Below are 22,950 nucleotides of genomic sequence, written 5' to 3' on the forward strand. Positions count from 1 at the left end.
GAGAAAGAGGGGGAGAGAGAAAGAGACCAAGAGACTGAGACTGGCTGGCGCTGTCCATGGTGCTGACTTGTGCTCCAGGTAGAAACGCCAGGTCCTTCCGGCTCTTGCTTCAGCTGCCAGGAAGGTTTCAGCCACAACCATCCCCAGGCAGCCCCGAGCCCACCCCCAGGAAAGGGAGTGACCGGCTGCAGGCAGAAGCAGGGATGAGAAATTGGGCCACAGAGCGATCTGAAGGTCCCTGTGTTTGATCTACGGCGGGGCTGGCTTCTCACAGCTTTGCAGCTCCCGAGTCTGGTGACCTGAGAGAATTAAAGCTGCCTTAAATACAGTATCTGTTGGCTGTATGTTAATCAAGCAGAAGTCAAAAGTCACAGTATCCCAGAGAAGGAAAAAAGGAAAGGAAAGAGGAGCAGACCCCCCCCCCCAACCCACCGTAACGCCGCAAGTCTCAGCGGGGCTGCTTAGAGCAGCACCGGCCTGCCGCTGGCTGCCAACTTCCCCAAACCTCCTTGCCAGTGAATTCTCAGAAACCTCATGCCTTGGAACTGGACAGCTGTGTCGGTGCCAGAGCATGGCTGGACCCCAGGGTTGGAGGAGGTTGGAGGAGAGGGGGACTTTTCCCCAGAACAGAGAGGGAAGGAACGGCGGGGGGCGGAGCAGCGGCTCTGTATTGACATCAAGGTGCGCTCCCCATACCCGTCCAAGGTGCATCACTGCGCCTGCTCTCTCCTGACTGAAAGTGGGAAGGACCCCAGTGTCCGCTGCCCCTTTCTCTGCTCATAGTGTGCTCGTACCAAGCAGCAGGGCACATAACTTCCCCCCATGCATTCTCAGCTTCCAGTGGCCGCCCACTCCCTGCAAGTGGTCCTTCCCCTCAAAGCTTGAGGAAAGACCTCCTGTTGCTCTACTGGCATGGTTCTGCGGGTTAGCATCCGTGTCTGCTCCAGACTGTCCCCACTCCTCAAGTCCCACCAGACCTCACAGGAAGAGCCTCCACCACCACCCCCCGTCCCCCCGCCTCCAGCCACCACTGGCTCCACTGGCCTGTTCCTGTCTGCAGCTTGGCACTGGCTGCCTGACACTGTACACCGTCTCCCCAGGGCTTCGTGTTTTGCCAGGACAGCGCTGCCTCTCCAGGCCTCCGTGTGCCTCGGGCTCCTAATGAGCTTTTAATGAGCTGATGCTTTGGCTTTAGGGGGCAGGAAGGGGCAGGGGATGAGCAGAGTGCCAACCCCCTCACAGCTTCCTTCCTGTGGCCTTAACGTTGCTTTTTAACTAGCTGTGTGCTGGAGCTGGGGCTCCATGGAGATGCTTCCTCCAGGCTGGCTCGGCTGGGAGGAACTCACTTCCAGTCCCTAGCCAGGGGCCCAGACCCCCCCCCCACTGCCCAGGAGTCTCTGCTCAGCAACCATGGATGCCTTATTTCCATAGTTTGATGTCAACTAAGCTGGATGCAAACTCACTCTGCTGCCAGAAGGGCAACCGTGTGTGAGCTGAGTCCCCTTTTGCAGGCTCCTGTCCAGCATTTGGTGCTAGGCAATCCTTCCTCGACACACAGCTTTGCTCTTCAGGTTCTGAAAAGCGACCCCAGCCTCCCCGGAGCATCAGAGGAGGTGACAGTGGCTTCTGTCGCTGGCCTAAGCATTCCCTAGCGCTCATCAAGACCTTCACCTTTTGAATGAAATTGAGATGGAAAGGTTTGTCTGAGACACAAGGCACACTTTCTTGACAGTCAGGGTGATAAAAACCTGGACGGGCTCCCCGGAGAGATGTCAGATGCACTCCAAAGAATGCATCACAGGAACAAAGACAAGAGACAGCGCCTGCCCGTCCTTGATGGCTTTAGTGCCTGCTGGCCGGAAGACAGGGGAATGGATGCCACAGTCCCAGATTCCCTTACAGTCCTGCCTTGTGCCTCTGAGCACTCTTTCTCTCTTTAGAGTCAGCTTCCCTGGAGAAGGAAAGAGAAAGGAGCCCAGCGAGTGCGCTGGAGCTGGCCCTGGTGCTGAATTTCCTTGGCTGGCTGGGGAAGAGGGGAGGCGGGGAGGGGGACAGGTTGAGGACTGAGGCTTCCCAGGCCAGGCTGGGTAGAGCAGTGAGTTATGCAGACTTGTGGCCTGGGTCCTGGGAAGCCAGAGGCTGATAAATCTGTAATGAGAGCCCTGTCCTGGCATGAGCAAAGGCCATCTATCCTCAGTCCTGTCTGCAGCAGGGATCTGAACATTCAAGGGCATTTCACCCTCGGCCCAACTGGAGCCGGGGGGTTGGAGGGGGTAGAGAATGGTCTTCATCTCCAAGCAGACACAGGACTTCCCACACCACTCAGAGCTCTTTTCTGGAGGTCCTTTGAGGTCTTGGCACAAAGGCACCAAGTTGATAAGCACAGGCTTAGGTGGGACAGGAGGGGTCCAGGGTGGTGGGAGAGCCCAGGGTGGGGTGAGCAGATTGAGAAGATCCTGCCAATGGCCCACCTCGGTCCAATGGCAGCTTCTCTTCCTGGCTTCATCAAGAGGGTTCAGCAACCCACTGAGTTCCCTCGACCTCCTGCCTAATGAGAAAGAGGAAATTCAAGATAATTGCCACACAGACCAAGCAGCAGTGCGATTAGTAAATGCCCACACTATAGCCAATGACAGCTCCACGAACAGATCAGGTTGGGGGTTGATCCGGTGAAGAGAGGGCACCAGGGGCTAATGATGGGGACGTTCACAGAAGGGCCTGTGCCAAGCACAGCCGGCAGAGAGGAGCCAGAGGCTCCCAGGAATCCAGTCACAGCTGGTTTTCCAGCCTTGCCTCTGCTTTGAACTAGTTGCATAACCGTGGGTCACCTGTGTCACCCTAAGAGTGTCATCAGACCACAAATGGGCTTCATTAAACCTTCCTTACCTGTCTTGCCAATGGTCAGGTGAGATGAGCTATGGCAAAGCCCTCTGTCTAGCTTAAGAAAGAGCAGCAGAAATGCAAGGTATCGTTACAGTTAGCAATCAATACAATAATAAATCACCATTTAAATCCCCAGCTGCTCCTGTGCCTGGGAAGTTTCAGCATACAGTCAGGCCCTGGAGCCTTCAGATCAGAGGCAAAACTTAAAAGGCTGTCCCTCCCCTCTTCTGGCGTCTGTGGAGGACTGGGGGACAGTCATTGAATGGCAGCTCAGCCACAGTTGGCACCAAAGAGCCCAAGATCTGTTCCTCCGAGTCCCTGCTGCCTAGCCAGGAGCACAGGCCCGGATGCAGCAGGAAACTGAGGTGCTGTCCAAGGCTGCACTGCCAAAGGCTTCTTCCCTAACAAGCCCCGAGGTCCGGCATCGCAGTGCCGATTTCAGACGCTCCTTCTGCTCCTGCTGAGTTCCCTCCTCTTCCAACAGAAGAGAAGGGAGAAGTCCTGGGGGCTCATTTAAAATAAATGTCTTGGCAACAGCGGTGCTGAGCAGAGGCGTAAAAGCAGAGCACCCATAAGCCCCTCTGTGAGCGCAGGCCTCTGGCTCCTGAGCCGCCAAGGGCAGAGAAACTTGCAAAAGAAAGATGTCCTGATAACTGCACCCAGTGCAACTCCTGGCTCTGCCCATATATCTCAAGTGTGCCCTTTGCTTTCAGTCTCCCTGTATTTATTATGTTTAATTTTGCCGGGACATGGTTGTAAGTGAGACGGATGGACCCGAATGTGGCTGGAAAAAAAAACACACAAAAAAAACGCCTCTTAATTAAACAGATAAATAAACTTCCTTTGCACGCAGATTTGTACTCTTGCTGCAGTCTGCTGGGGCCAGGAGGGACAGTGTCAGTGGGTGGGGTCCTCACAAGCTGGAAGCTGGCCCCAGCAGCCTGTCCCTGGCAGAGAGGTACAGAGGAGCTGGGGACCCCACCCCCATCCCCCACCCCAGTAGGAAGGGGAGCCTCTGGCCGGTGTGAGCACGCCCCCTGCTGGATGCCTCCAGCATGGCCTTGTCCACCGGGGCTGCACTGGACAGTTCACGGCTCTCCATCCTGCTCCTCTTTCTGTAGGGGTTGCTCTGCCAACTTTTGTGCCCTTCTGGAAGCACTAAGCCTGGCCAAAACACAAGCGTAACACCCACCCACCCCGACTTCCAAGACAGGGAGCCTTTACCTTTGGGATCGGAAGCATTTCTAGGTATACCATTTAAGCACAAGAATTTCCACCCACCTGACACTGCTCTGCAGTCTGCTAGGCAGCCTGGAGCTTTGGGGCGTCCCCCTTCTCACCCCCTTTCTCTTGGCTATTGAATCATGTCATCATTTCCCTGGAGGGGTCCGGCTGGGTCACCCCTGAGCCACTGGGGATGGGCCACTCAATCCTGTCACCTACCGCCTTTGTCCTCAGAACTCATGCCAAGAACCACAGGGCTGGGACAGAAAGGCCTGGCTTTGCAGCACGCACGGGAAGCGCCGTGTATTTGGACACTGCAGCTCAGCCTGGCCAGGCAGATCCCAGCTCCAACCAGACTGTGAGCTCACCCCTCGTCCTGTCCAAGGGTGCTGGTGCCAAGCCCCACACTGCGCTCCTGCCTAGAAGAAACCTGAGGCCTAGCACGGTCAGCCTGGGAACTCGGGAGGAGGAACTCGCGATCCCACCCGCCCTGCCCTTCGGGGAGGGCAGGCAGAAGGGAGGGGTCCTTCCCTGCCCCCCCTCCTCCCCAGAGCAGGCCAGAAGCCCTCTTGGGGATCCTCACAGGATGTTGTCATAGGCTGTGGCCCTATAAATCATTTGGCTGCAGACAGAATTCACCAGCCCACCTTTTGTGAAAAAACACAAGCTATCTTGGACGGGCCAGATCCCACCAGACACATTCTCCAATCTCACAGAGGTTGACTCAAGAGTTGGCTAAAGACACAGCTCCAGGGAGACTGGCCCAGACAGACCCAGTCCGTGGCAGGAGGGAGCAGAGCCTGCAGCCAGCTGCACCCCTTTTGGGGAAGGTGACCCAGGATGGGGGCAGGAAGGCACCAAGAGAGCTCAAAGCCGAGCCACCCAAGCCTTCTGAGGTGCCTGATATTTATAGTGGTGCCCAGGAGCGCAGAAATAATTACAGCTCAGTTCCTGCTTTCCTAACAAGGCCCTTCTCAGATTCAGGGCGAATGGGATATATATTTTTCCTCCTTGGCTCTTTTTTTAAGTAGTGAATATTTGCGCTGGATTGACAGCTCTTCCCAGCGCTCAGCCTACCTTCCACGGGGGCAGGCTTTCCCCACCCAGGGCCACCCTCCCTCGCCCGTGACACACCAGGAGCTCAGGAGGTTGCCGGGGGTCTCCAAGGCCTGAGAAACTTTGCTCCCACCCCAGTGCCTGGTGCTGGAGCTACAAGGTGAGGAGGGACATGGCTCCTGCCAGACAAGTCTGAAGGGATGGGCCTGTGGGGCAGACCCAGAAACCATCACCGCAGAATGAGGGCTTCGGTGCGGAGTCCCCGACTGCTATCAGAAATCACAGGTCTGGAGCCTGAGGTAGGAGACGGTGCACCTCACCCTGTGCCAAAGAGTAAACCAGTCGGGTACCCGTGGCTCACGCCTGTAATCCTGGCTACTCGGAGGCTCAGATCTGAGGACCGCAGTTCAAAGCCACCTAGGAAAGAAAAGTCTATGAGACTCTTATCTCCAATAACCACAGAAAAGTCAAAAGTGGAGATGTGGCTCAAGTGGTAGAGCACCAGCCTTGAGCCAAAAAAGCTAAAGACAGGGCCCAAGTCCTAAGTTCAAATTCTAGTACTAGCTTGAGTGCACACACACACACACACACACACACACACACACACACACACACACACAAGAAAGAGAAGAAGAAAGGAAGGATCAATCGATCTAGACGAATTGTTCAAAGTCCCCCCCCCCCGGAGATTTCCTTCTAATTTTACAGTCCAGTCTTCTCTCTGGAGCCTGGATATAACTAGCTGGTCAATGGACAGGTGTCTAGACCCATCCCCTACCCTGGCCACCTGATGCAGAAGGCTGCAGGCTTGCTTCACTGGCTTGGTTTCCCCTCCAGTCAGTGTGCTTACTCCAGGGTAGAGAAATTCCTCCCTACAGCCCAGCACCTAGTACACTGGGTGCTGATGCACTTGAAGGGTTGTCAGAAAGGAGAAACGAGAGCACCCCTGAATCCTCTGAGAGGCCTTGATCTCTTGGCCAGTGATTGATAGCCAATGTAAAGAGGGAATGATTCACAGGCAGAGGTGACTTGGATCCTGGGGTTTGGGCTCCCCAAATTCCCTCATGTCCTTCTGAAAAGGGGCAGATCCGTGCGGGATCCCAGGGCGGCGAGACTGTGGAGGCTGAGGGCGGCAGGCTCCCCCAGTGAGCAGCTGGGCCTGCTCTGTCTGCGCTGCACACGGCAGGAGGCTTCAGCTCACCAGCTCCAGACGTGCTTGGCCTCGACCCGGGGACACTCCACGCTGTCAGGGCCTGGAAGACCAAGTTTATAACTCGTCCGGCCCAAAGGCAACCGTGACCGCGGCAGGTCCACCGCCCCCACTGCGCCTGAGCCGTCCGGGGGAGGACGGCTGGGAAACGTCAGCAGGGCTCATCTCCCAGCTCTCCCTTGACCCTCGTCCCTTCTGCCGGCCTTCCTCCCAGATCCCACATCCCCTTTCCTTCTCAGAGAAGACAACGCACCTCTCAGAGCCTGTCTGCGTCGCTCCAGTGTGCTCAGAGGCCATGCTGAGCCCAGTCTCTTCTCTCTACCGCGGCCTCCAGTGCTCACTGATGAATGCTCTGCACTGGACGTCACATCCAACCAACCCCCCTGCTGTGAGAAACCACTGCCCAGAGAGGACAAGTGACTGTCCTGAGATCACACAGCAAGGGAGAGGATCCCCACGCACACATACACACCCCTTACACTTAATTTCCTACTGCCACCGTGGTCCCAGGCCGACACCACATCATAGGTGCCTCTGGGGAAGGCTGGGCCCCAGGTCCGTACTGGGTCTGTGGGTCTGTCCCTCCCAGGGGGCGGTGTGGGTGAGCAGGTGTCCTGCAGGTGCAGTGGCAGTCCACCGGGCCAGCTCACCTGTGGCTGGTCCTGCTGGGCTGTGCTGGGGGAAGGGGGTACCTGGCAGGTGTGAATTCTGCGTGTGGCGGGGGTGGGAGCTTCACCCGCGTCACAGCAGCATGTCCGGCGCCATCTGGGGTTCGGGCTGGTGTGGACACGGAGTGTGGGTGTGGGGCAGGGAGGGGGCTCAGTGGCCTCCGTGCCGGCCCCCCCAGGTAGGCGCGGGGCTGCTGCGCTGTCACCCCCGGGGGTCGGGGCCAGCCGGTGGCCGGGCCCCCAGGCTCCCTCCCCGCGCGCGGAAGCCTCTGCGTAGAAGTCCTCATTACATCACCGACCTCCGGCCGCGAACGGAGCCGGGCAGGCCGGCCTCCCTCCGGAGAGGCGCGCGGGGCAGGCCGCCGGCGGGGCCGCCCGGGGTCGGGGGAGGGGGGCGGACGGGGCGTGGGGTGGGGAGGGGAGGGGTGAGGCGCCCGGGCGCTCGGGGCGGCAGGCCCGGCGGCGGGCGGCGAGGGGTTAAGCGGGGGGCCGGCCGTGTGCGGTGCCGGAGTCCGCCGGGGCCTCCCCCCTCCCACCGCCACACACGCGCGCCCCCGCGCGCACTCACGCACACGCGGCGCTCGGCGCGGCCCGGGCTCCGGGGGCTCCGAAGTGACTGGCCCGCGCCGCGTCCGGGCGCCCCGCGTCCTCGCGCGCATCTCCCGGCCGTACTCTCGCGCGCTCTCCCAGCCTCCCCGCCCGCCCGCCCGGCCTGGGCAGCGCCCGGCACCGCCGCACCGCGCGCCTCCCCATGGCTCCGTCCTAAGGAGCGCCGCGCGGGGGAGGGGCGGCCGGGCGGAGGAGGAGGAGGAGGAGGAGGAGGAGGAGGAGGAGGAGGAGGAGGAGGAGGAGGAGGAGGAGGAAGAAGAAGAGGAGGAGGAGGACGCGGACGACGACGACGAGGAGGAGGAGGAGAGACCGACCGGGAGGGCGCCCGGGAGGCAGGGCGCGCGCACACACCGAGGGACGCAGCGGGCGCGGAGCTGCCGCGGCCGCCGGGCGCCCCCCTGCCGCCCCATGCTGTGCTCCATGGCCAACTCGGGCTGCCTCCTGCTGTCCAACTCCGGCAGCATGCTCCCGCACTCCATGCCCTGCCCGCCCGCCTTCCTCTACCTCCAACAGGTAAATGGGGGCCTCCCCCTCCCCGGGCCTGCCGGGCGCCCCCCGCGCACGTGCGCCCCGCGCTCGCCGCCGCCGCCGCCGCGGGTGGCCCTGGCTGCGCTCCCCGCGTCATGGCGCCCAGGCTGGGGGGGGGGGACTGCGCCCCTGCGAGGGACCTGGAGGCGGGGGGATCGGGGAGTCCGGGGCGCCGGGCCGGGGTGGGGGGGCCCGGCTGGAGTTTCGGGCGTCGCTCGCAACTTTTCCGAAGGCGCGGGAGGGGGCGGCGGGCGGAGTCTCGGGGGAAGCCGAGGGGCGGGGGCGGCGCCGGGGTCACTTCGGGGGAACTTCGCGCCCGGCCGCTGGGGGTGGGGGGCTGGGGGCGGGCAGGCCGGGCCCCCTCCCCGGCCGCATCGGGGATGCCCGGGGGCGGGGGCGGCGGGGGCTCCCGGCTCTGCTGCAGCGCGGGCGGACGGCGCGCCTGGTCTCCGTGGAGGCGGGCCTCCCGCCTGGTGGGACTGATGGGGGGGGGGGTCCCCGGAGATCTGGCCTGGGAGGGGGCTGGGCCCCGACTTCTCCAGTGCGTGGGGCTGCGCAGGAAGCTCGGGCAGGCGCGCGGGGGGGGGGGGGAGCAGGCATCCGAGCGACTCTGAGCGCTCCCCCCCACCAGCAGAGGCTCGGCGCCCGCGCGCACGCGGGGCCCAGCTGTCCAGAGCCGGGGTCCCGCCATGCCACCCAATGCGGAATCAGACCGGCCCCAGGCCTGCGTCGGTGCGGGGCGGAGGGGGGGGGTTCCCGTGCTCCCCGAGCCCTCGGGGCTGCGGTTCCAGGCGCCCGCTTGGCCTGGCCGCCTCTGGGCTGCAGTACCCTGGGCTCACCCACTCTGGCCTCACCCACCCTGGCTGCCCACACCTCGGGCCTGCCCTCCTTCCCCGCCCGCTGGCGGCTGTCCTCTTCCCCCGTTCACACCCTTGCCCTGCGCTCCAGCCTGCAGAGGGGGGAGGCTTGGTGGGGCTGGGACAGCATCTCACTGCGGGGTGCCAGGCCTGCCCATGAGGCCCACCGAGAGGGCTCCGAACACCTCTGCACCTGGGGTGGGTAGAGGTAGATGGTCCAGTCCCGGCCAGCCGCACCAGGTTGGACGCTGGCTGGTCAGGGTCCAGGTTAAGCCAGGCAGCATGCCCTCTCCCCCCTCCCTAGGGTGCTCTGGGCCCCACCCCCACGCACACCTGCAGGTGCAGGGGAGGAGTGGTTTCGTGCATCCTGGAGGCTCCTGGTGGTGGGTCTGCGCAATGGGGCTCTTAGCAAAGGGGATGGTAGACATGGTAAAGGTACTCCCACACCCAAGCTACAGCAGAGCACCAGGGTCCCCTCCTGTGGCAAGGATTGTCAGATATATTGCTCACTGCAGAGAAAAGACCAGACTCTGCATGATGGTGGGAAGTAGATGGCTGCACATGTCTTACCTAACCAGAGCCTTCGGCCCTTAGTCTCCTCTTCCTCAGACCACCTGTGACATTTGGGGATACTTCAGACCCTCCATGGGCAACTCTCAAAGCTCAAGCTATGGTGAGCTCCCAAATTGCCATTTGAGTCATCGGCAGGATCGTAGGCAATCCGCGTGGGTCGCAGAGGTCAGTGCTCCTGTCCCTCCCAGGTTTCCCTAAGCACAGGAAATGTTTGGGGCTCCCTGGCCCAAGAACATGCATTCTGGAAAGCTCCCAAGTAAGGCCACCCAGGGAGCACCGCAAGGCCAGGACCTAGGCTCCACAGCCCGCAGGCAGGGCCCTAGGGGCCGCCCACCGCCCCACCGCCAGTAGCTTGTGTTGCCTTAGGCCCGTCACTCCACCACACTGCTCCTCTGTGCTGAATGTAGGGGCTGAGTTAAGGTGGAGAAAGGCAAGCCACCCTTGGCACTGTCTTGGTGGAGTCGCAGGGGTGTTTCTGGTGGGGGTGAGTGGAGACGGGTGGGGTAGACACCTTGGATTAAAGGCGTCTCTGACCGGGCATGATGTGTGAGGCTCTCTGTGGGGGGCAGTGGGAGGGCAGGAAGGCTCCAGATGCACCATACCCAGCTCAAATGGGTGTCAGCCGTGGGCAGAGTGCCTCAAGGCAAACCAGTGCAAACCCGTTGCACCAGGCTTTGAAGCATCCAGTTTCCTTTGCCTGTGTGTGGCTGTCTGCAGGGGTAGCCTCTCTACTGCAGCCATTTCCGGCCGTTTGTGAGGTGTATCTTGTCAGGGGCACATACACCGCTCTGATGGTTCAGGACCATTACAAAACAAATCATGGCATTCGATTGGGGACCTGGTGTATCCCAGACCACCATTGGAGTGAGATGGTCTACCGTGTTCCCCAAAGGGCAGGTCAGGTTAGGGGGGTGACCTGCGGCTGCACCTGACTAGGCCTCTAGCCATGAGAGCCAGCCCCTCCCCCAGCCTCCTCCTGGGGGCTGCGGGTGGCTGTGTGCTAGTGTGTGTGCGTGTGCGCCGGTGCCATCTGCGGGTGGCGTGTTCAGTCTGAGCAGCACATTTGATATCAGGAACAGGAGATGGGAAATCAAGCAAGACATGAGACGTAGTTTGAGGTGCAGTGAGATGCACCATTTGAAGGAAAGCAATGGGAACCTCACACACCTTACTTCGGTTCCCTGGGGCCATTATTAACCCTTTCCTGCTGGGAAGGATCATATCCCAGGTAGGCTAAAAGTGGGGCCGTGTCCTCTCTGAGAGACAATGGCTCTATAGTTAGTTAGAGGGGCCTGGTGCTGTCGTCTTTCTCTCTGCAGCGGTGGTGGTGTTTTTGAGAACCCTGACCATCTTTGGGACAACTTGAAATCCTCCAGCGCTGGGCGACTGTGCTGTTAACTGGGCTCTGGTATTTGATAAGCGCTTGTGGGAGGTGGTCCCGGGCCACCTGGCCTGGCCCAGCACAAACCCCACTTAGTGACCGGCATGGGGTATTTGTTTTAGATCCCCGTGAGACTGCCCCAGGCCAGGGTCTCCCGGTCTGATCTCTCCCAGAGACCCCGAGTCCATCTGCCCTGACGCGGTGCCACCAACCTGGGGTGGAGCCAAGACCGGTCAGCACTCGGGGCGAGGAAAAGGACTGCACTGAAACTTCAGGGCACCAGCCACAGTCTGGGGGGGCCCCCAGGCTGGACACCCAGGGAGGCAGATTTCAGACTAGCAAGGATGAGAAATCCAGCCCCACAAAAGGGGATTTTTTTTTTTTTTTTGGTCACAGGAATTATTTGATTGTCACACTGCGGTGTCCTATAAATGGGCATCTTATCATTCTGTCCATTGCCAGGCAGATAAATGGCTTAGGGTGGGGCAGATTATTGATGGGGAAGGAAGAGGCCGACGCCTTGGTATGGCGGAGAGGAGCGGGGGTGTTGGCGTTGGGGAGTGCCGGTCCTGGAGAGTTGGAGGACCCGGACCTTCTTGAAGGACGTATACTGAGTTCTGTTGGTTTTCCTGCCTGTGTGTACTTGATCAGGGTGAAACCCCAGAGAGCCCCCATGGCCACAGTAAACACTGCTAACCCCGGAACTTTCTGTGGGGATGTGGAGGTCCCGTCCCACGTCAGGTGCTGAGCGAAGCCAGCCAGCTGCTTCTTGGGGTGGCTGAGAACACCGCATCCCCAGGAGATGGGGAGCCCCGAGGCTCCTCAGAGGGGCCGGGCACGCTGGGGTCTGTTCTGAGATTCATTAGGAAGCTCTGTTCTGATTCACAATTCTCCCTTTGCTCTAAGGTAGGAACTCTGCTAATCACAGCAATTTTTAATAAGGACTAATTACTGTAGCGATCGTAACACTGTTTCTGACACCCTCCACTTGGTCCTGGTGTTTTGCCTCTGTGCCCTGGGCTGTTGGCATGTCGCTCATAGACTTGCTGTGACTCCTATTGAGACACATTGGCTCACGGTGACACAAGGTGGGTCACAGTGGAGGGCCACCTTGTCTTGGGGGGGGGAGTAGGGGCAGATCGGGTCCCTAACTTTACCAGACAAGTTAATTCAGCCACCTGGTGACTGATGACAGGACCGCAGACAGCACCGTGTCTTACCTACACAGCCTGGAGGTGTCCCTGGGTACTCGGGAAGCCATGTTACCCTGACATCATTGGCTACTGAAGTACTCTGTCATGTCCGTGGGATCTGCCCCAGGTCTCGAAGGCTCAGGCTTGTTCTATAGTCTGTTACCCCCATGCGTGCTCATGCCTGTTTAACAGTTGGGGACATCGAGGCACAGGCTAAGTTTGGCTTCCATCCCAGGCAGCGGTGGTGTGAGCGGGTCTCCTGTGCCAGGTCATTGATGAAGGATGCAGATGTCCCTTCTCCTCCCAGCCACCTTCTCAGCCCTGTGTGAAAGTGCCGGCGCCTCAGCCGCAGGCACCGTGGTTTGCACGCGTTCTTGGCTTCCCTGGGGATCTGTAGGCTGGCCCTCCAGCACCCTGACGCTTGATGGTGTTTAAGACACTCCTCTTGTGTGAGGATGCGTAAGTGACGGCGTCTTGTTCCCTGTGGTGACTGGGAGCCTCTCATTGTGGTGCAGGGAATGTTGTGTGGCTGGGCCAGAATAGATGGGGGGCGGGGAGGGATGTGGCAGGCACAGGGCCTGCTAGAGCCTGGGAATGAGGCCCCGAAGACTGCTCACAGCCAGCAGCCGTGGACCTCGAAGGCCCCCATGGAGCATCTCTGCTTAGAGGCGGGGGGCGGGGGGCAGGCGCCAGGCGTGCAGGTGGGGGGAGAGCAGCCTCCTGTGCAGGCCAGGGTCCGTAGGATGTTCAGGTCCTGTTGAGGAGACCCACAAACCCTTGCGGTGTGGCTGAGCGTCTGGACCGAGGGGTGAACCTTAGGCGGCTCCCCTAGCATCACCAGGCAACGCTCACCTCCCCAGCACCGCCTCCCGCCATGATTCTCCCGCATCCTGCACAAGGGCTCTGGGATGCAGACGGGGAAGGCCAGCTAGTCCTCCCTGAGGACCCGGGTTCCGGGGAGGGGGGCGGGGCAGCCTGGGCAGGGCCTGCTTCCTCCCTGGCTCTCTAGCTGGTGTGGAATGTCCACAGAAGCAGGTTTGGCTAGGTAAAACCATGGCATCAGCCAACTGGCAGGCTGGACGGTCTAGAGTGCAAAGAGCAATCGGGGCCACATGGAGACCCTGCCCATAGTGCCATGGCCTCCCTTCCCACCCTGGCCCCACGGGGTACCTCCTCCCTGCTGGACCAGCAGGGCCACGCTGAGCTACACCACTTGGGAAGCGTTTGTGGCCACCATCCTTGGAGAAGGCGGAGGCTGAAATCCCAGGCCGCGTGCCCCTTGGTATCCCGTCCTCTGTCCCTGGGTCCCTGGGACAGCAGTGGCTCAGGATAGACTATCGGATTCCTGGGAAAAGGGTAGGGGATGGGACCCGAGCATTGGAGAGTCTTCCAGGTTCATGGTTCCATATCCTAACATGGCGTGCCCCTTGGTATCCCGTCCTCTGTCCCTGGGTCCCTGGGACAGCAGTGGCTCAGGATAGACTATCGGATTCCTGGGAAAAGGGTAGGGGATGGGACCCGAGCATTGGAGAGTCTTCCAGGTTCATGGTCCATATCCTAACATGGACAGGGCTGGAGAGGGCTGGGGTCAGGGTGAGCGAGAGGCACAGGCCTAGAGATGGGTAGAGCCAGTTTTCTCCGCAGATCAATGTTGGTAGCTGGCCTTGGACCAGCTCCAAGAAGTTTCCTGCAACCCTTAGCACCCAACTTGGCCCAGGTCTGGGTCAAAGGAAGATGGTCTCTCTGCAGGGCATTCAGAGGGAGTCATAGGAAGTAGAGCCTTGTGAAGGCCCTGAGTTCAAGCCCCTGTACCTGTGTGCACGTGTGCGCACACACACTCACACATTCATAACACCATAACAGAGCGAGTCCACAGCTTCAGGTAGTGTAGGGCCCAGGGACCCTGTGAGGTCCAGGAAATGCTAGACCCCATGAGGCAGGAAAGGGATTCTCAGAGGAGATGACCAGTCTCTCTTTCTCCTTTTCCCTGTCTGTTGTCTCCCTAGCATTTCCCTGCTTCTATGCCTCTCCTCCTCCCCTGCCTCCCTTCTCTGCCTCATTTCTCTCTTCCATATTCATTTTCTCTCTGCATGTCCCCTTCAATCTCCCCCTTTCTGCAAGACAATTCCTGGTCCCTTGATATGGTCCCTCGGATCTGGCTGGCCCTCCAAGCTTAGCTGACCTGTCCACGGGGGGGGGGGAGGTGTCCTCAGTTCTGGAGCTTTATGAGGACTGCAGATCGAGGCTACTGAGACCAGCAGCCCTGACTCCAATACTTTGCATCACCCGAGAGGCTGGGAACAGACCCTGGGCCCTTTAAGGGAGCAAGTCACATTCTAGAAGCAGACTCAGATGGGGTTGAGACTTGGACAGGAAACTGGGCCCCTAGGCTGACTCCAAAGCCTGGGGGGGGGGGTTCAGCCTACCTGCAGAAAGTGCGGTCCCTGCCCTGCTGAGCTGAGCCCAGCAGCCTCTGAGGAAGGAGGAGCAGATGAGGAGATCCTGGGGGCGGCAGTGGGTCTTTGGCCACGCCCCCCAGCCTGGATGGACAGCTCTGGGCATAGACAGAAGGCAGAGAGTGGGCAGCATCCTCATACAGGACCAGCGTGTCCACAGCTCACTCCTCAGGCTGCCATCTGTGCCGGAGATGCCCTGTGTTGCCCTTTCTGGGTCATAGACTCAGCCCAACCCCACAAATTGAGGACCGTAAGCACCCTTCTGCCCACCAGAGCCCACCTGTGTGGACGATGGGCAGATGGGAGGCAGCTGATTCCCCCTCTTCTGTGCGCAGCCTCTGGGGCCGGGTTTCACAGCCTCCCTGGAGAGCCATGAGGGGAGAGACAGCCTGCCGCTCCTGCCTGCACTGCCCGCAGCCAGGCTGTGCGCCCCGTCCAGCCTCCAGCACAGAAGCAGCGCCACACTACAGTAACGGCTCCGCCAGGCCAGCTCCATTGCGGCAAGGCCACGCCCAGCGTCTGGCTACCAGGAGCTCGTCCAGGATGGCAGGGGAAGACAAGGAGTGGAAGGAGGGAGGACGGGAAGGAGGGAGTTGGTCCCGTGCCTGCCGCCCCCGGACCCGCCGTCCTGAGACAGGAAGGAGGCCGCACACTCCTGCCGCCCGAGCACCGACGTAGAACACAGACAGGGTCATGCTCCCGGGACTGAGCACCCCCTCCCCCCCGCCCACAGAGGGCATTGGGCAGAGGGAGAGTCTCCCCAGCTCTCCTATGCTCAGCCCCGGGTCCCTCACATTCAGCCTTGATGGGACCCTCTAAAGAACGAGGAACTCGATACACAAAGTCCACTCCGCAGCACCAGCTGAGTCAGGCCCAGGTTAGACGCCGTTCCTGCCCTGGGGAGCTCTCGGGCTGCCACAGAGAGTGGCACCACAGGCGTGCCCGGGTGCTGGGCTGCAAGAAGGACAGGAAGTGGAACAGAAGCAGCCTGGGAGGCTCAGTACTGCAGGGTCTTCCTGTGGCACCGGAAGCCTGGAGCAGGCTGAGGAACAGCGCCAGACAGAGGCAGGGGTGGAGCTGGAGGGGACTTTGTGCTGCACCTCACCCCGCCTCACCTCTGTGGGAGGAGGCCTGGGTCTGTTGCTGGAGTCATAATCTCATAGGGTCATGTGTGACCACAGCCAGGCCCTGTGCTAAAGAGGGAGTCGTGGTATACGTGTGGTTGTATGGTACGCGTGTGTGTGTGTGCGTGGTCTCCTGGATATCCCATTTCCCCTGGTGTCGATGAGTAGGGTGAGACTTCAGAAGGAATTATATGTGGGCACTGGTGGCTCACGCCTGTAATCCTAGCGAATGAGGAGGCTGAGATCGGAGGATTGAGGTTTGAAACCAGCAGACACAGGAAAGTTCATGAGACTTATCTCTAGTTAACCACCAAAAAGTTAGAAATTGTGGCTTAAGTGATAGAGCACTGTGAGCAGAAGCCTAAGGGACAGAGCTCAAGCCCTGAGTTTAAGCCCTAGAACTGACACAAAGGAAGCAAGGTAGATCAGGGACAGTCAGGCAGTGGAGGCTCATGACTGTAATCCCAAAAGCCAGCCTGGGCAGAAACGTTTGCAAGAGACTCTCTCCAAACTAACCAGCAAAAAACAGGACTGGAGAGGTGGTTTAAGTGGTAGATACCAGCATGAGTAAGCAAGCTTGAGGTAGAGTTTGAGACCCTGAGTTCAAGTACAGACAAAAAAAAAAAAAAAAGTTACCAGGAAAATCTGAGTTCTTCCTTTACCTGGCCAACCTCCTTGGTTTTTCCCCCTCATCCTACAGCAAGCAAAGAGGAAGGGCCGGTTCCCCCACTGACCCACGGAACCACAGGGGTATGAAGGACGTGTGTGAGGATGTACTTACCATCTAGCTGTTACCACTGCCACAGTCGGGACAGGGAGCCCAAGCACTCGCAGCTAAGGATATCAGGCTACTCACAGGATCTCGGCCGGCCTTTTTCTCTCTGTGTGGGAGAGAACATGGGCCCTGCCAGCCCGGACACATAAGGCAGAGCAGAGGGCTGGAACAAAAAACAAAACAAGGGTATTTCTAGAGGTGATGCTTTTTAGTGTTCAGTTGCCAATGTGGTGGTGATTGGCAGAGGAATCCAAGGGGCTACCTGCCCCGGTGCCAGGCTCCCGAGAGGCCCTGCTGGGAACACAGTGCCAGCCCGTGGGCAAGCTGTCTTGTAGCGGCCACTGAGGAGGCGAGGTGAGTTCCAGGAACATACTCGGTTTAACCCAACCTATCCCGGAAGTTGTTGGTCTCAGCCGAAGTGAGTTATTCCCTATCACCAGCCTTGCTCTGGTGTCTGAACTCCCTTTGTGACATCTGGGGCCGATTGCACACCTAGAACATTTTGGTTCAGACTAGCCACGTTTCGAGGGCTGATGCCTAACCCCTGGGGTGTGGACACCTGGGCCTCCGTACTCAGCCTGCTTTGTGGCTGTGTGGAACTTCCCCGTGCAGCTGCAGTAGAGAACCCAGCTGCACACCCCAAAATATTTGTTCTCTGGCCCTTCACAAGAAACCATCAATACTTGGCCTAGACCAGTGCTGTCCACAGAAATAGCACAGAGCTAAAGCAGGGGTATGTGTGTGTGGGGGGGGGGTCTTTTCTGATCACCATATGCAGGAAAGCAAAGAGGAGACACATCTTAATGATGTATTTTATTTAACCCTGTCCTGAGAATTAGAAACATGGCTGAGACACGGCTTTCTCTAAGCATCCTGAAGACTTTTCACTCCCAGCTGGTCTCAGATCCCACCAGCCACGTTTCTGACACATGGGGCTGGTTGCTGCTTCTGTCAGCTCAGAGCTGCAGGAACAATGCTTAGCCCCTACGGGGTCTGGACAGGCATGCACGGGACAGACATCTGGCTGGCCAAGAGTCTGGGGGAAGGATCGTCCCAAATGGAGGTGGCAGTTTCTGTGATCACTGGACAGGGCGGATCCTGGAGTACCTGGTATTTAAGAGACAAGAGCATGGGTGATGACTAGACTGTTCAGAGTCCAGGCTGATGAGTTCGGGCTTTTCTTGGGGACTGTGGGGAGCCATGGAAGGTCTTTGAGTGGCCAGGCTGGCTCTACAGGGAGGGGACATTACAGACCAGAACATAGCAGGACAAAAGCTTGGAAGAGGCGGTGAGGCCGGATCCTGGGAGCGGGCAGGGCAGCAAATTGAGTGAGGGGATGGACTTAGCAGAACGGGTGAGCTGGGTGGACGCCGGGTGGCTGTGGGAGGAGGGACAGTGCGGTACTGGTTTCTGCCTTGATGATGGTACTGTGTGTGTGTGTGTGTGTGTGTGTGTGTGTGTGTGTGAACTTCCCCAGACCTCACACCCTCGGTGCTTTTGGACTTACCTCTGTGGGAAGGACACCTTCCCTCTCCCAACTTGGACACCAGAAGGGCTTTGGGCACGCTGGCCCTGCCTGGCCAGACCAGGCAAGCACCCCACCTGCTGGGACCCCCTGGCCACGTCCTTCGGGAAGCTTCCCCTCCCCCAGCTGCTGTCTGAGCCCCTGTCCTGAGCTGCAGCCCCGCTGGGTCCCACCCTCCCATCCCACCAGACCAGCGCCAGCCGGCTCCGGTGCCCACTGCAAAGGTGGCTGGACTTCCGCTGCCCCCCCCATTCACACCCAGCCCGTGTCCTGGGTCACTGTCATAAACAGCTGGCCATGCCAGAAGGCCATTCTCGAGATGCCCCTGGCACCTGGTAAAGGGTGCTGGGGAGAGACTACCAAAGGAGAGGAGCCGTCCGCTCACTCGGTGCCCCCTTGGGAAGGCCTCCAGGACCAGAACACCAGGATGACTCTGGGCTGGGACAGGCAGGGACGAGGGTCTGGGAAAGCAGGGGGCGGGTGAGGGCAGCAGTCACGCTAAGGTAGGTGGGGTGTGTCAGCCTGGCAGAAGGAAGCAAGGTGCCCATCGGGTACCCTCGACCTGGCAGTGCCTGCTGCTCCCCCGGCCCCTCTGGACCTGCCACCTGCTCCCCACTGCCGCCAGGCTTCACCGCACCTCCTCTCAGGAACCTCTTCCTGGCAGCTGCCAGCGTTTGGAGTTATGGCTGCCTGGCTCCCCCCCCCCACCCCCCCCCCCTGCGTCCCCTGCTCTATTTTTCTTCATCGCATTAGTCGATAGCTGACACAGGATATGCTTATTTGTGTGCCGGGCCCCCGCTGCACCCGGGGGAAGGACTTGCTGTCTGGTCTGCTCACTCCTGTTCCCCCAGGGCACATAGTAGATGCTAAGTAAGCAGCTGGAACATGATGGGGCCTCCATCCTTGGCCCCGTGGCGCCCGGAGAGTAGACGGCACTGTTTTCTGTCTTGATCGCGATCTTACCCGGCTCTCCCCATGGGGCACCCTCTCTACACCCACCAGAGGGCCTGGGCTTCTTTTCTTAGACCTCTGGGCGGGGCCCTGGACAGCCATGCTGAAGGTCTCTGGGTGAGAGCCTGTGTGTAGACGGTGGGATGGTTTTGTCTCTCAAGGTGCACGTGTGTGTTGTGGCTATGTGTCCGCAGTCCTCACCCTGTGGCTGAGAATCTGGGGCTCTGGGTGACTAGGGGAGGAGTCAAGGGTCACAGGTGACAGGTTAGGGAACATTCTTCTGGCAGGGGTGGGGAAAACAGAAACCTTAATTCACCCTCCTCCCCTTCCTTTTGATCATTTATATCTGTGGCTTTTTTTTTTTTATTACCGTCACTATGATTACCTTTAAGTAGCTGTATGGAGGGGTTTCAGTCCAACATGTTGGTTTAGGAGAACACTGCATTTTGCCACCAGTGTCGCCCCTTCTATCCATCTCCTCCTCCCTTTCCCCCAGCCCCTGCCCCCTTGAGTGACCCCGTTCCATTTTCACGGAGGTATACTGGATGTTGTGACTATTTTGCCCAGCCTTCCTCTCTCCTGTCTGTCTGCTCCACCTCCCCCACCCGCCAGCGGCACATGTCCCGTGTCCCAGCTTCTTGCTAGGTATGCTGTTACACTGTAAGTTAGTTGTTCGGAGGAGTCACACCCTTTCCAGCCCTCCCCCACGCGTACCATCCTCTAGTCAGTTCATGTGTGTACGTGTGCGTATGACCCTTGTGTGTGTCACTATGTGCTCCACACCTGAGAGAAGGCGTGTGCCCTGGGTCTGAGCCTGACTTGCTTGACGTCATTTTTCCAGCTCCGTTCATTTCCCTGCAAACCACGTGGTATCGTTCTTCCTGACGGATGAGCATGGGTCGGTTGTGTACATTGCACCTTTCTTTTCCTGATGCGCCTCATGCATTGTGGGACACCTGGGCCATGTCCATCGCTTGGCCGTGGTGAAAACGTGGCTGTGCAAAGGGTCCTTGGCTCTTTGGGGGATAATCCTCGTGTGGCGAAGCTGCTGCGCAGTCTCTAGGTAGGCCACGCGGGTGACTATGTCCCCACTTCCTGGACGTTTGCCTCACAGTACCTCCTGGTGGCGGTCTTTCCTCTCCTCGCCCTGTCTCCCCTTCTACCCCCCCTCTGTCCCTCCTGCCTTTCTTGCCTGTTCTGGATATTTGGTATCGGCGGATCACGCGATGATTTGAAACATAGTCGGGGGAGGCTTCTGCTCTACCCTAGGAGACTGCAGACCCGTGATCCAGGTGGGCTTCCGGGTGCCCAGTGGTGGTGTCACCTTGCTGGGCCTGGAGGAGAGAAGTTTGCCTGTCCACCTGGCACACCGTGGCATGGGAAAAGGGTCCCTGGCTGGCATAGGGTGCCTCTCCCGCCCTCCCCCCCCCCCCCCCCCGTGTGGGAACTCCACATTGCTGCCCTCAGGTCTGCGCTCAGGCCTTGTTCTGATAGGTGATAGGCACGTGGGGCTGGCCACTTGGGAACAGAAGTGGGTGTCCCGGCCCTGGCGTCTCAGAGCTGGGCCAACAGCTGCCACCCCTGTCCCCCGCAGAGCTCAGCCCCTCAGCCCCACAGGGCTCTGCGCTGGAGATGAGCAGGGGCCTGGGCAGCCATTTTCAGGGTCTCTGGGCCAGGTAACCTAGTGAACCCAAGGTACAAGAGTGAAGTCTGGCTGTGTCTGGAGCTGCCACTGTGTGGCTCAGAAGTGGGGCCTGTGCATGCCAAGGAGGGACGCAGACTGCCCCTCCCCACACCCACTCAGAGGTGCAGAGCACAAGCTGCATGACTGGACTGGCTTGTGAGCCAACCGGAGGACGGGGCCAGCTGGGAGGCTGACTAGCAGGCGGACCACACTCGCAAGGAGGCAGCTGGGCTCGGGGTCTGCTAGGCCACCATCCCTGTCCCGTCCCCAGGGCCAGAGGTGGGCAGAGCTGCCCCTCATTTCAGGTCCCCTAAGTCAGGCCTGCCTTCCACACACTGGCCAGCATTGACCAGACCAGACCCAGCCAGCCCTGCACCTGCTCAGCAGCTCTGGTGCTTCGCTACGCTGTGCCTCAGTTTCTCCATGATTGGTGGGGAAAGGGTTGACCTTCTCTCCTTGATTCTCGAGAGAATAAAGGACGGAGAAGCCCAGGGTGGCCAGGGCTGGGCTCCAGTGGGGTCTGACCACACAGACACTGGCCGCTCCGGCTGACCTGAACTCCAGATCTAGTCAAGCCGGAGAAGAGATTACTCAAATAAGGCCATAAGATCCATAGTTGGTCTTAAGCATTTCCATTTGGCAAATTAACAGGTTCAACCCACACTCAAAGAAGCAAAAAGCAGTTGTGCCCCTGACAAGGTGAGTTGAAGACTGTGTATGGCAGAGGCCCCCCCCCGCCCCCGTGGCCAGCCTCAGGGCCCTGGGTGGGAGCGGGCACTGCAGAGCGGCGGTACCCTCAAGGCTGGACGCCCGGAGCCCTGGGAGCACCCTAGCTCTAGGCTGTTGTTCCTAGCTCCTGTTTCACCCTCCCCACTGCCCTCCCCCAGGCCTGTGGCTGGGCTCTGGGCAGGCCTTCACTCCGCTACAGTTGAGCTAAAGGAAAACAACTTCCAACCAGGCAGAGGAGGCCTAATTCTTCCCTCCCTTCTTCTCAGGAACCCTTGGTAGCCTGCAATCCTCTTGGAGGGTTCAGCAGTCTGAGGGTGTCTCTCTAAGACCTCTGGCCCCTCCAGACACCACACCCTGACTCCAGGACAGACCGTCTGGGCTCTGAGTAGGGCTGGGGTTAAAGGGAGAGGTTGGCCTAGAGATCTAGGCAGGAGGGTCACCTGCTAATTGCCGGCTCCAATTAATACGCAGTGGGCTCAGGTCCTTTCTGTGCCTAAGTTGGTCACCCAGGTCAGGGCTCCGTGACACAGCCAGGAGCTGGACATCACCTGTGTCCATGGATTCCCCCCGACCTCCAGACCTAGGATCCCCAGAGGAACTGGGATTGTAACCTGACAAGGGGCCCAGAAAGAGGGGAAGTAGGGAGACCCTGAACCCCTTACATGTGTGCCTTGTTCCTGGTAGTTCCGTAATCAGACCTCGCAGCAGCTAGGAAGGCGAACTATCTCCCCGTTTTCCATATAGAAGAGAAATACGGAGACACAGAGAGGTGAAAGGTTGCCCTCGTGGGGCAAACCTGAGCTGGAGCTGACAGGCCTGGCCTGGTGGTCACAGACAGGAGCTGCGTGTGGGACAGCGGCCCTGCGTACCCACAGCATGGCACCTGCTGCCCCAAGGCAGCTCCCCGAGTCTCACGAGATGGGTCCCCAAGAGCCTCTACCTGTAGGCTCACAGAAGATGCAAACACTGGTCTCTTTCCCTGTGTGTGTGTGTGTGTGTGTGTGTGCGTGTGCATGTGCGTGTACGCGTGTGCATGCGTGTGTGCATGTATGCATGCATGCATAGCAGACACTGTGCTCTATCCTTCAGTTGTTTGTTTGTTTTTTTCCCTCCCAGTCTGCCATTTGAGCCACAGCTCTACTTCTGGCTCTTTGGTGGTTAATTGGAGATGAGAGTCTTGTGCACGTTTCTTTCCTGGGGCTGACTTCAAACCACCATCCTCAGATATTAGCCCTGAGTAGATAGGATTATAGGCATGAACGACCCGTGCCTGGTTTCTTTAATACCCTTTACTGGTTTTATTGAGATCTAACTTGTATGCCATAAGATGCACCCATCAGCAGGTGTACGACCCCCTGACTTCATCGATTGGTGGTATTGTGCCGCCGTCCCACAGAGCTGTTCCCCACACCCCTTCTATGGTGACCTTGGACCCCCAAGACCAGCATGGGGTGCCCCGCATACTCCGGCTTGGGCAGCCCAGGCAGGGGGTGGGCTCTGAGAGGTCTGGGCATCGCCTGGCTG

The 22,950-nt window shown here is 59.3% G+C and overlaps 1 protein-coding gene across 10 annotated transcripts in view; it reads left to right on the forward strand.

The window, feature by feature from the left end:
• Window positions 1-22,950, forward strand: part of Rbfox3 (RNA binding fox-1 homolog 3) — a 331,439-nt gene that overhangs the window by 247,054 nt on the left and 61,435 nt on the right. For 3 of the 10 annotated variants that reach the window (XM_069992835.1, XM_069992839.1, XM_069992836.1), the window contains exon 1: window positions 7,922-8,163. The exons of 2 other annotated variants lie outside the window; for them this stretch is intronic. In XM_069992835.1, the coding sequence (XP_069848936.1) occupies window positions 8,059-8,163 (105 nt within the window). In that variant the 5' untranslated portion in view covers window positions 7,922-8,058. Of the gene's footprint in view, window positions 1-7,915; window positions 8,164-22,950 lie in introns of those variants that run through there. 5 more of the 10 variants (XM_069992834.1, XM_069992833.1, XM_069992841.1 and 2 more) reach the window with 4 other exon arrangements.

The sequence above is a fragment of the Dipodomys merriami genome, unplaced genomic scaffold (assembly GCF_024711535.1).
Source record: "Dipodomys merriami isolate MVZ:Mamm:240054 unplaced genomic scaffold, mDipMer1.0.p SCAF_42, whole genome shotgun sequence".
NCBI lineage: Eukaryota > Metazoa > Chordata > Mammalia > Rodentia > Heteromyidae > Dipodomys > Dipodomys merriami.